The 12,708-nt window shown below is 40.8% G+C and overlaps 2 protein-coding genes across 2 annotated transcripts; one reads left to right on the plus strand and one right to left on the minus strand.

The window, feature by feature from the left end:
- The first annotated feature begins 148 nt into the window (after positions 1 to 148).
- GNG5 (G protein subunit gamma 5) lies at positions 149 to 3,919 on the plus strand. The gene is made up of 3 exons (XM_035537253.2): positions 149 to 327; positions 1,331 to 1,486; positions 3,676 to 3,919. The coding sequence occupies exons 1-2, from the start codon at positions 247 to 249 to the stop codon at positions 1,454 to 1,456; spliced, it is 207 nt and encodes a 68-aa protein (XP_035393146.1). The 5' UTR covers positions 149 to 246; the 3' UTR covers positions 1,457 to 1,486; positions 3,676 to 3,919.
- A 904-nt stretch (positions 3,920 to 4,823) lies between these two features.
- Positions 4,824 to 10,728, minus strand: RPF1 (ribosome production factor 1 homolog). The gene is made up of 9 exons (XM_035537252.2): positions 10,507 to 10,728; positions 10,373 to 10,429; positions 9,537 to 9,617; positions 9,040 to 9,135; positions 8,002 to 8,155; positions 7,324 to 7,406; positions 6,259 to 6,440; positions 6,052 to 6,178; positions 4,824 to 5,250 (listed from the first exon to the last, which is right to left on the minus strand). The coding sequence occupies exons 1-9, from the start codon at positions 10,690 to 10,692 to the stop codon at positions 5,209 to 5,211; spliced, it is 1,008 nt and encodes a 335-aa protein (XP_035393145.1). The 5' UTR covers positions 10,693 to 10,728; the 3' UTR covers positions 4,824 to 5,208.
- Positions 10,729 to 12,708: the final 1,980 nt, after the last annotated feature.

The raw sequence follows: 12,708 nt of genomic DNA on the forward strand, positions 1-12,708 counted from the left end.
CTGGCACCCAGCTCCCCGGCGGGCCCCGGACCTGGGGCCGGCTCCCAGCACCCGGCGCCCGGCTCCCGGCGGGCGGCCCCGCTGCCCCCGGTGCTCCCGGTACTTCCCGCTCCCCACCCCGCGGCTGCCGGCGGCCCCGCAGCGCCCCCCGCGGCTGCCGGCGGCCCCGGTTGCGCAGGCGCTGCGGGGCAGGAGTTTGGGACGCGCCGGAAAGTTGGTGCTGGGTGTGCCGCCGCCGCTGCCACCATGTCGGGCTCCTCCAACGTGGCGGCCATGAAGAAGGTGGTGCAGCAGCTGCGCCTGGAGGCCAGCGTGACGCGCGTCAAGGTGAGGCGCGGCGCCGCGCAGCCATTACCGCCCGGGGGCCGCGCCCCGCCGCGCTCCAGGGGGCGGCCGGCCCGGCGGCGCAGTCCCCGGGGCAGGGCGGGGGCCGGGGCCGCCCGCTCCCCTCCGGCCCTCCCGGGCGGCGGCCGGGCTTCGACCCCGGGGGCACCCCCCCGCCGCCGCCCCGGGGCTCGGGCCGGGCCCTCTGGCTTCCTGCAGCCGCCCTTGGCCCCCGGGCCCGGCCGGAGCGGTGCCCCGAGCTGGGTGGAGGGGCCTCGCTGCCCCCTTCATCGCCTGGCGCTGGGGAGGGGCTGCTCTCAGCGCAGCGCTGGCCGGGCGGGCTGCTCCGCCCGGGTTTGCAACAGGTTGCCTCGGCTGGCCTGTAAAATGGAGGCTTCGCTGCGAGGCGTGCCGAGTACGCTTCGTTGTGCGTTCTCGGGGTGCGACCGGGCCGTGTCGAACCAGAGGAACTCTGAGCAAACCGCGCACACAGGATACCAGCGGAGATGCTGCTTTTGAAAGTTTGTAATTGTTTCTTCCAAGTTCAGAGGTACAGCAAAAAGCAAGGAAGTTTTTGCACTGTTCAGTTGTTAGGTGCAGCCTATGAAAAATAAAATTCATACACTATCTCAGCGTGAGGATAGCCTTCCAAGGGAATATAAAATGCCAGCTTATTCAGTAGAGGGTCTTAAACTACAGGCCCCATTTAAAAACAATTTAAACTAGAATAAGGGTCTTTGTGTATTTAACAAAGCAATCTTCAAGACAGCTCATCTTTCAAGCTTCACACTTAGGCATTTTTAACATTAGTTTTCCAAATTATTTGTGTAATATTGCACAACTTATTGGCTGGCAAAACAAAAAACTACAGTGAAACTATTGTAGAACATCTACTTAAGCTGTATTGCCGAATCATTTAACAGCATTTTATTTTTGATGCAGTTACATCCTCTGTAAAGAGGATGTTCAGTGAATACTAATTAATGCCTGCTTTTATTATGACTAGGTTTCTCAGGCCGCAGCGGACTTGAAGCAGTTCTGCCTGCAGAACGCACAACATGATCCCCTACTGACAGGAGTGTCATCAAGTACAAATCCATTCAGACCCCAGAAAGTTTGTTCATTTTTGTAATTATGTGGACTACTTTAGTATCTTTCAGTGGTAAGTTCTTGAATTATGATTGATAAACTTTGTTCTGTCATTAAAAATAGCTGGCTTTAAGTGGGACTGCCTTTGTTAAAAGTATTCAGAAGAGTCATCTGACTTTTGCAGCTGGTATTGGTCTAGATCCCCATTTTGGGTCCCTCTTCCCACATTCTGGGAGGTAGCTCTATACTAGACGTATGTTGTTCACAGGTATTGAGAGTAGTACTTAAATGTTGCAGAGCTTCGACCAGTTTCTGTAGCAGAAGTAGTGGGGGCCAGCTACTACTGAGCTGCTATATGGTCTGACCTGACTGTAAAGAAGTTCTCCTGCAACTTCCTTTTGTATTAAGGGTGTTATTTCCTTCTTCTCACATAGGATTACTTTCCTGAAGAAGTATGTGGTGAATGCTGATTGTAGTAGGTGAAGCGGACTTAAGTTCTTAGGACTTAGTTTTTAAACTCTCAGAAAGCACTTCCAAAGATAGGTTAGTGATGGTCTCAAAGAAGGGTCTCTATCTCCTCTAGAACACGCCCTGACATCTAAACAAAGAAGGAAAGTGTTTGGTCCAAAAATTTTATCACTGCCCAAGTGCTTCTCAAATGACTCAGACAACATGACTACAACAAGAACTGCAGCTTAAATAACTAGAAACAGTTGAATACACATTTGGATTTTAATTCCTAAACTTTTACAGGTTCACTAACATTGCTGCTATCATTGTGAAAATGACTAATCTGTCATTGTTTGAAAAATCTGATTAGATTTTAGACTAAAGTTTATAGAGGGATCAGGTTTTGATCCACATAAGTCTCACTGAGACTCTGAGTCACAGTGATTTGATACGTTGCACATAGGAAATGCGTGGAAATCATCATGTCCCTCTTTCCCATTGCCTCAACTTCCATCTACCAGGGTGTGACAGTAAATGTTATTTTCAGATCATTTGATATGCAGTTGACCACAGCTCATGAGATTCCTAAGGATTATGAATCTTAAACCTTAAGAATTCTGTTTTTGCTGTGGATCTACATCACCCAAAGAACTGTAGTTTGTTAGGCTGTGTTATGTAGGCAGCTTTGAAGAAAGGTGATCACAATCTGAGTAAGTTGTTAAAATTTTTCTTTCTTGTTTGGCAGCTATTCACTACCCTCAAGCAGACTGTAAAAAGCTTCCAAGTAGTCTGCGTACAAACAAGGTGGCTCATGCTAGTAAAGCTAGCAGAGTAATAACAATATTAAGGTTTATGCTTAATGATTTAAAAAAAAATCTATTACACATTCCTTCCATTATCTTGGAACGATTTACAGCAGTGTCACTGAAATGTGTTTTAGAGTTCGTGTAACTTTTAAAGTTGTTTCTATCTTGCATTTTATAAACTATTCTTAGATAGTATTCCTGGACTGAGTTGTGCCTCCAGTATTGTTGCTTCAGCTTTAACCAGTAATTCAAGAAAGACAAAATCATGAAGTATTATGGACTGCTGTCCTATAAAAAGCCAAATAAACTAGGGTTGAATCAGTGCCACATACCGTTCCCCGAGTTTTGCCACATAGTATGGATGGGATGTTAGGAAATAACTTTGTTCTCACTTGTGCACACAACGGGCAGAACAGATTTAATATTTTTCTTAATTATAGCCCTTGTTTTCAGAGACTGGAATGGACCGTTTGTTTCTGCTGATGTTACGGGCCAAAAGTCATTAGAACAGCAATTTTAGTTACACTGTCTACATGGAAATTTTTATTCCTTCACTGTCCAAGCACTTCCTCAAAGTAGGCAATTTCTTAGTTGTAATCCTGGTGTTTACAAGATGAACCAAGAGGAAGAGGAAGTGTAATTTGTTAGTTACCCAGACTCCCTCTGCTTTTCAAAGATGAAGTAGATGCTCAATATTTCTGTAGGCATCAAGTGACAGGGAAAAACTTATTTTGCCCTACTACTTAAGATTTAGCTTCCAGGAGACACTACACTTCAGTTCCTTTGTAACAGCTTTATCTTCTTGTACCCCTGGGGCTATCTTTATTGTTTTAAAAGCTTATTTTGTAATTTAAAGTTCTATGAAATAGCTGTGGAAAAAGGTGTTTGTTTTTTTTTCTAACTAGCTGCCTATGGCATACTTTGAAGGTACATGTTCTTAGACATAGGGTTGCTTCATTTAGGCTTTATACATCTCTAACTACCTCATTTTCGTTTTGTTTTTCAGATCTTTTAGCATCTTTACCTAGCTGCTGATGTCTGTAGGGGCAGAGTGCCTCAAGGAGTGGCCTGGTTTGAAGTCCGTACAAAAGCTTAGCTTTAATGTGCCAAATCTAACTGTAAAATTGCTACTGTTGTCAAACCTCTTACCATCTACCTCTCCGAATGAACTGTATGCTAGTTACAATATTTCTGTTTCATGAGGGAATCAGTTTTATATACCAAGCAAAAAATAAAAATGTTTTGACTTAGTTTGGCGTTGATGTTACTGTAGGAAGTTGATTCACTTTTAGATATATTGATACCTCACCAGTTACTACATCACTGTGCAGCAGCTAGAGAGTATGTCAGAGTCTTAAGTATTCTGTGCTGCTGCAAGTTTGCCTTGGGTTGATATTCTTATAAAACAATGAGGCTTCATTATTATACCTAGAAGCATAATAGAAATAGAACAGGAAAAAAATAATTCAGCTACACAGCTATACAGCATACACATTAAATAAAGGCAAAGAGTAATAAAACCATGATTTTCTTTAAAGAGCAATTCTATTGAGCAGATGGCTTACTTTGGGCTCTTTAGGTTAATAATAAAAAGCACTTGCAATTGCTACATATTGGAAAGAAAGTAATTCAAAGAAACCTGAGCTTTTAAGCTACTAGTGAATGTGCAAACTTAAGGCAGCACAGGAAGTTCACTCTGCAGGTAATACCCTCTCAAGCATAGCTATCAAGGCTGAAAAAAAGCATTAAGATTTTACTGAGAAAAACCCTGTTCGGAGATCTCACCCGCTCAACGCTGGCTTTATGAATTCTTTCCCATCAGAATTTCTTAGATGGAGTGTTCTGGGTATGCATTTCTTCTAAATACCACTACTTAAAAGAGTGATACCTGCAGTAGTCAAGCCCCTCACTCCCCCCCCCCCATTTAAGCAACGTAACTATTTATGCAAGATGTTAATGAAATGAAATACTGTTAAGACTTCCCACATTGCATACATCTTTCTCAATGTTCTCTATGCAGACCGCTTTTTGAGAACTAACATTGCACTGTCAGAGAACAGCATACTATAAGTTAGCATCTCAAAATATTTCTCTTACCTGATTAAGATGTGCAACAGCTCAGTTTAGCTGCATAACGGGAAAAAAAAAGCAGTATAAGTGAAAAATAGTTTATTCTGATAATATTTTTTAACAAAATACTTTGTCTTCAGCATAGTAAAGTCTAATTTACAGCACATCAGCAGTCATGACAAAACTTCAGTGATAGCAAAATTACAGGCTGCTGATTACCATAGATCTTTCTGCTAAACTGGAAAAAGAGGTGCAGTCTTTTTGTCATGTCAGATTTAGTTGCAACCATAGGAGGAAAAAAATATGCAGTCCTACTTGAACTGTTCCTGTAGAAAGTTTTAATGTTTGCAGATTGTCTTTCTGTAGTCAGATACTGTTCAGTATCATTATTACTAGTTTTGAGTTTGAGATGATCCACAGTTCAAAGACGCATTTCTGGTCATCAACAACTGGCAGGTAGAGCTGTCTGTTATAAGTGAAATTTTCTTCTACTTGTGTCCATTTCTCGACGCTGAAATTTAAAAGAAAAATTATTAACCAGCGAATTCAAGCAATGATATACAAAGATGACCACTCCAATTTACGCTAGTGTAGGCAGTGAAATGCATCACAGAGTAGGCGAGTCTCTATACTCAGTCTTTCAGGACTAGTAAGGGAGAGAAATTGGAGATCAGTTGATTAGAGGAGTCTTTACAGACAGTAGATTTAGTGTCTTTAAAACAAAGATTATACGCATCATGGACCACAGCAGAAATACTGGAATTTTCCTTCTTATACAGCTTGAATACTCACTTTCTTCTAAGTTTTTACCATGGAATTGCAGTTGATGGGCAAAATGACTGGAAAAGTCATTTATCATTAGATAATACTTCCATTTTACTTGAAGATTTGGAAAAGTCAGCATTAATACCAAACAGAACATAAGAATTAATGTTCATACAAATTGCTTAATTGTTCTTATATAAAAATTCTTGCACTGACCTTGCACAAAAAATGGCTTTAATCAAGCTTATTAGGCTTCCAGTAATAGCTTATACCAGAGGAACATTTTTCACTTTTGTTTATATCTGTATATTTTAAAGAACTTACATGCTGCAACTAAGTAGTCATGGCATATTGGCACTTACCATCCTTGCTATATAGCAGAATGCTTCTACTTTACACATTTGTCAAAACTACCTCTCAATGTTAAATCTGTTTTGAGAAGTGCATTTATACTTCATACTACTTTTTTTAGGCTGAGATTTGTGGTTACATTTAATGTCAGATTTATTATCCCCTCCCAAGCAGGCCTAGCATTACTTAGACATACCTTATGAACCCATTCATATTCTCCAAATTTGGAATCAAAGGTTCCTTTTTGAAGGGACCTCAACTTTAACGTAAAACGTGGCCCAAGTTCTTGAATTCCCACTTTCTTTTCACTCTTGAAGATATACCTTGAGGGAAAAAAAGCATTATTAGGTGCTAAGTTATGAGAATATTATCTCCCATTCAAGAGTTTTGGGCCAAATGTCACCTGTGGAATCTGAAAAAGATGTAGTCTCGCTGGTTGTGAAACGTCGCTACTTGTCTTCCAATGAACTGAGGATCATGTGGGAAGAGAGAAGCAAACATGCGACCAACAGAATGGCCAAGTCGTGTTGTAAAATTATTCAGGATTACTTCAGGTACATGTTCTGTGGGCTGCTTCCCTTTTCGCTGGAAAGACAGTAATAGATTAGAATGCAAATAATACATCGTATGCAAAATTATTTCAATACATTATCAAATAAAAGTTTGAAATAAAATAGGGTGAAGACAAGCAGGACCTGATAAAATGCCTAATTGTTTCTTGAAACAATTTGTATATCTTTGTATGTAAGTAAAGCAGATAGTGGTAACATAAGGATCTCTGGTTTAACACTAAAAATTGAAAGAAAAAGCACAAAAAATAATTTTGTATTTCCTCTCTCCTGCACCAATTTCAACTCCTGGCTGCACCCGCTACAGCAAAGAATCAGTCTGTAAGAGGACTACCTACAGACTACCTACCTGTAACAGGATGCTGAAAATCTCTGTACATACCAACTAGCAGTATTTGGGCAGTCCTTAATAAAAAGATTAAATTTAAAAAGTACTTAATTCAAAAAAGGAGGAAAAGAAACACTTTCCTGCAAGTTATCTTGGGTTAAGTAAGCAATACTTACTTCAGAAGAGGTGACAGGGCTGTAAGAATAAGAAAAACTAGGTTTTATTCAAGACTAGGAACTGCATCTATTGAAATCTTGCATACCACTTACTTTGATATATGTATCCTATCTTGTATTTACACTGGGCATATGCTTTCCCTGGTATTTACTGATATGACTATAAAAATACTTGGTAAACAGCTAAATTCAGCACATAACTGAAATTTGAAGTAAGCTGCTTACAAAAGTAGAACATACTGGTCCTTGGCCTCCTGTTAGCTTATGAAAAAGCAACTTTTCAAGATCAGCTAAACCTTACGAAAATTGCAATCAATTTGGACAGTGCAAGTAGACTGAACATATTTATTTTTAAACCACAGACTCTAATTTATTTGATTTTTTTAGAGCCTCACCTTTAGTTCTTTACGCAAGCGGACGCTACTCATTTTAAAATGAGCAGTTGGACCATCAGGCAAGTGACTTAAAACAAGACCATCTGTTCACAGAGTTAAGAAAAAAAAGTTGGTAAAATTTGACACACAGTTTACAGAGGAACATGTTCTGTAAAACGCAACGTGACACTAGAATATTATAACCATTAGCTATGCCACATTAACAAGGTTTCATTATGTTTTCCAAAATACATTCATCAACTAGTTAGCTAGAGTTCTGACACATGGACATTAAGTTCTGTTTCAAAAGCTAACCAGAGTTGTCTTCTATTACCTTCTCAGTAATTATTTATCAAGTCAGCAAAACTAAACTTTCTAATCAAAAAGGAAAATTATTAAAAAAAATGTTAAGTTTACTGAAACAGTAACATTTATCCATACACTACAAACTAAAACAAAAAACACTTTCTTTGATAATCTGAAGTTCCATTAGCCATCAGATACTCAGATATTAAGTTATACATCAGATACCAGATATTAAGTTGACACAGTGATTTTTAACTCTGCAGTTACCCTGTAAGCTGCACAGTGAAGCAAAAATCCAGAAAAAAGTAGATCTTAGACATACACTAATGAAAAAGTTTTTCTCCTAGCAGGCCTAGAGCTATTACTGTATCTTAGTATTTACACAAAGGATACTTGGTATTTTACGATCTTCATTAATGACAATTAAATCTGTGAAGTCCCTCGCAATACACTGTGGAATAATCCTTTTCAAAGCCAATCCTCTTCGATAGTAGACATGTGAGTTAGGTATAACCGTAGACAACTGTTCACAGAATCTCACTGTTCTCTGTAAAAGATGAGTTAAATTGCAATGCGGTAAATACAATGCCAAATTCAAATACCAGGGGAGATGGAGGATTGTTTATTCTGACTGCCCTCCCCTCCTTGATGCTCATAGGGATACTAGAAATAATAAACCATTTGAAGATAAGCTACCAAGTTATTTCTTTAAGTCACTGGAAAATTTATTTGTACTCAAGGCTGCAGCACATGAGGGACTTACGTTTTGGAATGTATTATTTTCTTCTCAACCACAGTAAAGCAGAATTATGAAAGCATAACCCCCATGGGTTATGCTCAAGTTTCTAGAGAAACTGCTTGAGGCATACTGCTTCCAATTTTTAAAACCACTTCTTTTACAAGTTTTCACAAGTGTCAGAAATCTCCCTAATTAGGAGATGCACCTAATGCACATCATCTGCATACAAAAACATAAACGTAAGTTTTTTTTTTTAATGAAGGAAACAATTAGTGCTAAAGAAACTAATAGACTGCATACACACAAATGTTCTTGAGAGTCACTAAATTAAACAGAAAAAACAAACACATGGAAGCTATAGTTTTCAGTTTGGTCATTTTTCTATGTACGATTGTATGGAGTCATCATGGGCTTATACATCATACCATAGTCGGGAGACAAAAAAATTTGATCTTCCCTGTTAAATTACACCCATCTTGAACAGTGCTAGAACCAAAAGCATGGCACTGGTGACCAAAAAGAATCTAACAATTTAGCATTAAGGTATCTCCTGGTCATCAAGTTTTCCTTGTCTCTACATAGACCCTACAAAGAGTTTTTTAAAGTAATTTCTATTCCAAAAATGTAGTTGACCAATCACAGTATTTGTAACCAATTCATTGCCCAGAACACTCCAAGTAAAGCATACAAACCCCACGAGGTCTGTCTGACGTTGTAATAAGAATCTTGGGAACTGTCTGTCTGTTGAAGTATGGTGCAAATTCATCTGTTGCTTCGTCAAATGCAACCTGAAAGAACAGAAGTCTTGTAAATATACCATATATGAAATAACTGAAGAACAATTGTTCAATCTCACCTAACTTTTGATGAAACTGAATTTAATAGGAAAAATCCAAATTCACAAGATTATCCTGTAACTAATCATCACAAGACATGGTTATTACATTTAGAAAAGTCTAGCGTAACAAAAGTTGACAGGTTTTGCTAACAATAGCAGTAATGCAAAAGGCGATTATCTAATGGAGATAATGAAAGAAGGACATCACCTCCTAGTGAACCCATCATGTGAAAAGTAATCCATTAACACCTTAGCAGGAGAATAAAGAACAACAAATTTTATCAATGCATTTTAAGTTGCTTCTTTGGAAAAAAAAAATGTTAATAGCATATGCAAAAATTAAGCAGTTACCTCTTCATCATTGGGATCTACAGTTGTCTCATCATAAACTCTCTGATTTTCAATAGTCTTTGGAACATCTTTTGGAGGTGCCTAAAATAAATGTAGGTTTATTAATGTAACACATTCATGTAGCTTTAAAGTGCTATGCATAAACCATACTACCATGGGATTGTTTTTTACGTGGAATTACAAGTATTTTTTATTTTGCGCCAACTTTTAAGAAAATAAGTTACAACATCAATAAGCATCACTAGCAACATCATCTTGATTAAAAACACGCCTAAGTATTGGAATGCCTGAGAGCATCACATGGAGGGAGATCATCACGTGGAGGAAAAGCACTAATAGAACAGCAACACTGCTTAATTCCACTGTAATGAATGAAACACAATTCCAAAGCAAATAAAATAAAATGTGAGAGATTTGTCTTTTTTTTTGTACTGTGGAAAATAAGATCCACTTCCAACAACAATACATTATATCCTTACCACCTACAGTTTAATGACAAATAGGATACATTGTTTGCCTCATTCATTATTGTCAAATTATGATAATACAGGACCTCACAATTTGTTTAAACTGTCACTATGCTTGAGAAGTAGTTTAGGAAGAGATGCCAAACCTTTGTCCAAGGCTGAAAAAAGTAGACAACTGGTCTGGGCAGGGGCTGGGCAGATTGGTTACTCTGGTTTGTAAGGGTATTGCTTATGAGAGTGTAATTCCTAGCTAGCTATACCTACACGATGCCTGAAAACCCACACCGAGAGGCTTGGACGGGACGGGAGACGGCCGGGCAGCGCCTCAGCTCGCTCCCCCCAGCCCCTCACCGCAGCCGCAGCCCTCACCTTGTCACCGAGGGCTTCTCGCTCCTTCCTCCGCTTCTTCCTGAGGGCCAGCTTCTCCTGCGGGGGCACAGCGGCGTTAGCGCGGCCCGAGCCTCCCTGCCCGCCCTCCGCTCCCGCCCGCCTGCCCGCCCCACCTTCCTCTGCTGCTGCTTCCAGCGGACGAACATGAAGTGCCGCCGCTGCTTGTTCTTGATCTCGGACACACTGAACGTCGGCGGGAAGAGGACGCGCTCCGGGGCCGGCGGCTCCGCACCGCGCTCCGAGCCTGCCCCGCCGGCCGCCATGTTACCGCCACCCGGCCCCTGCCCGCCGGCCGCCATCTTGCCTTGCCGCCGGGACCCCGCGCTCTGCGCCTGCGCGGCCGCCCGGCGGGCGGGGCTCGGGGGCGCGTGCGCGGCGGGGAGGGGGCGCGCGGTCTCGCTGCGACCGCGGGAGCTGGTGGCCGGAGCCGGCGGCTGTGCGGGGCTGGAGGCGGGCACCGGGCCCGGGCTGCCCGGCGCGGGCATGGCGTGTTGTTTCACTTGGGGTATCTGCAGGACGGCCCAGCTCAGTGCTCAGCAGGGAAGAAACCCTGCGATAAGATGAGAGGTGTTTAATACAAATTAGTACCGCAGCGCACCTTATAATCAGGCTTAACAACATGGAAATGGGAAGCCTTCAACAAACGCGACGCGCTGGCGGGTTTACATACGTGATAGTAATATCCTGAGCCTGCAGTGCTCTACCGCATGCACACGTTTCAGGCGTTTGCTCACAGAGCAGGAATGAATTAACTCATGGCAAGGATCTGCTTGGAAGCTGCCATGGGGTTTTGTCATAGAATCACAGAACAGCTTGGGTTGGAAGGATCCTTACAGATCACGTAGTGCAACCCCTTGCTATGTGCAGGGACTTCTTTCCTGAGATCAGGTTGCCCAAAGCCCTGTCCAACTCAACTTCAAACTTAAAATGAAGGGGCATCCACAACTTCCCTGAGTAACATGTGCCAGGGTTTTTTGTCATAACTTCACTGCAAATTACTTTTAGTCCATTAAAAGCTCTTAAAACATTTTCTTGAAATGGGAACCCCTACAAGTAATTAGAGATTTAATATACATAAAACAGGAAATGAGGATTTCTGTTCCTGACCTAATTTTCCAGCTTAAACTCAGCACCTCAGTGGAATGGATTAGTTTCATTTGTCTCCAGAATTGTCTCAAAACTTGGAATATGTCCACTAATTTTATTTACAGACAATATTTTGCACTACTGGGTTTCTTTTACTAGAAAACTGAAAAAGAAATGTGTTAACATAAATGCATGAAGCTAATGGAAGAAGACCTAGAAAAGAAGATGAACGAGACAACATCTCAAATCTGCTTCTCCTGTCCTGTAAACTAATTAAATTGTGTAACTTGATTTGCTTCATTGAGGTTATATCTAATTAACACAGAAGTAAATGAACGATCAAAGGCCTCACTACACACAGTCCCATATTTTTCTGGCCTCACTCCCATTTTTGTCAAGAGAAAGTATTTCAGCTATCCATAGAGCCTTAAGGATAAGTAGTTTCCATGGTAATTAAGGTTTGGGGAATTTAGTTGGGACTATGTTAACTAAGGACTTTCTGTAATTTTATCTTACCAGCTGATTCAAATATTAGATATTGCAAGTATATCTCTAAAAGTCATTAGTAGGGATTTTATTCACTGCTGTTATTAGAGCTTTTAGGGAATTCTGAGTTATTTGTAGTTTCAGATTCAGCTGGAATCACTGCAAACATTTATGGATGGCATGATTGTGTGAAGCTCAGTGAGTGCTTACTTGTGGAAAAAAACAAACAAACATATTTCTCTCAAGAAGAAGGAAGACAACTTCCTAATATTATTCGTAGGCTTTTCTTCCAAGGACTCACAGGAACAAAATAATGATACACAATAATACAAAAACTTCCTAAGGCAGAGGAGGGACCATAAAAAGACACCAGAGACACACTTTGGATCTGGCAAAAGTAAGATCACTAAAAAGGTACAATTATAATTTCAGTCGAAAGCCTAACTAATAAATGCATGCATATTCTTGATTTAATTTCTTTATAGAGACACTGCAGGTCTCAGGGTCTTTTGCTTATTTAGCTATGAATTCTATGTAAAATAATAACAGTTTAAGCACGAAAGCATCAGTAGCTTTGGTTTGTGTAAACCAGCAAGTTCTCCACTGGAAAGTAATGAAGGGAGACATTTATTCCATGTCAGCACTACGGAATTTTGGAGGAAACCTTTCTGTAAACTACCACTGACTGAGTTGCAGCAGTGGAAGCATCATTTTGGTTTGTATTGGTTTTTGTTTTCTTTTTC

The sequence above is a fragment of the Cygnus atratus genome, chromosome 8 (assembly GCF_013377495.2).
Source record: "Cygnus atratus isolate AKBS03 ecotype Queensland, Australia chromosome 8, CAtr_DNAZoo_HiC_assembly, whole genome shotgun sequence".
NCBI classification, from domain to species: domain Eukaryota; kingdom Metazoa; phylum Chordata; class Aves; order Anseriformes; family Anatidae; genus Cygnus; species Cygnus atratus.

Coding starts and splice junctions, on each gene's coding strand:
- RPF1 (XM_035537252.2), bottom strand. CDS start 10,692: ATGGCGGCCGGCGGGCAGGGGCCGGGTGGCGGTAACATGGCGGCCGGC. Junction 7,407..8,001: donor TGAAGATCGTAAAATACCAA/GTATCCTTTGTG, acceptor CTCTGTGAACAG/ATGGTCTTGTTTTAAGTCAC. Junction 6,179..6,258: donor ATCTTTTTCAGATTCCACAG/GTGACATTTGGC, acceptor TTTTCCCTCAAG/GTATATCTTCAAGAGTGAAA.
- GNG5 (XM_035537253.2), top strand. CDS start 247: ATGTCGGGCTCCTCCAACGTGGCGGCCATGAAGAAGGTGGTGCAGCAG. Junction 328..1,330: donor CCAGCGTGACGCGCGTCAAG/GTGAGGCGCGGC, acceptor TATTATGACTAG/GTTTCTCAGGCCGCAGCGGA.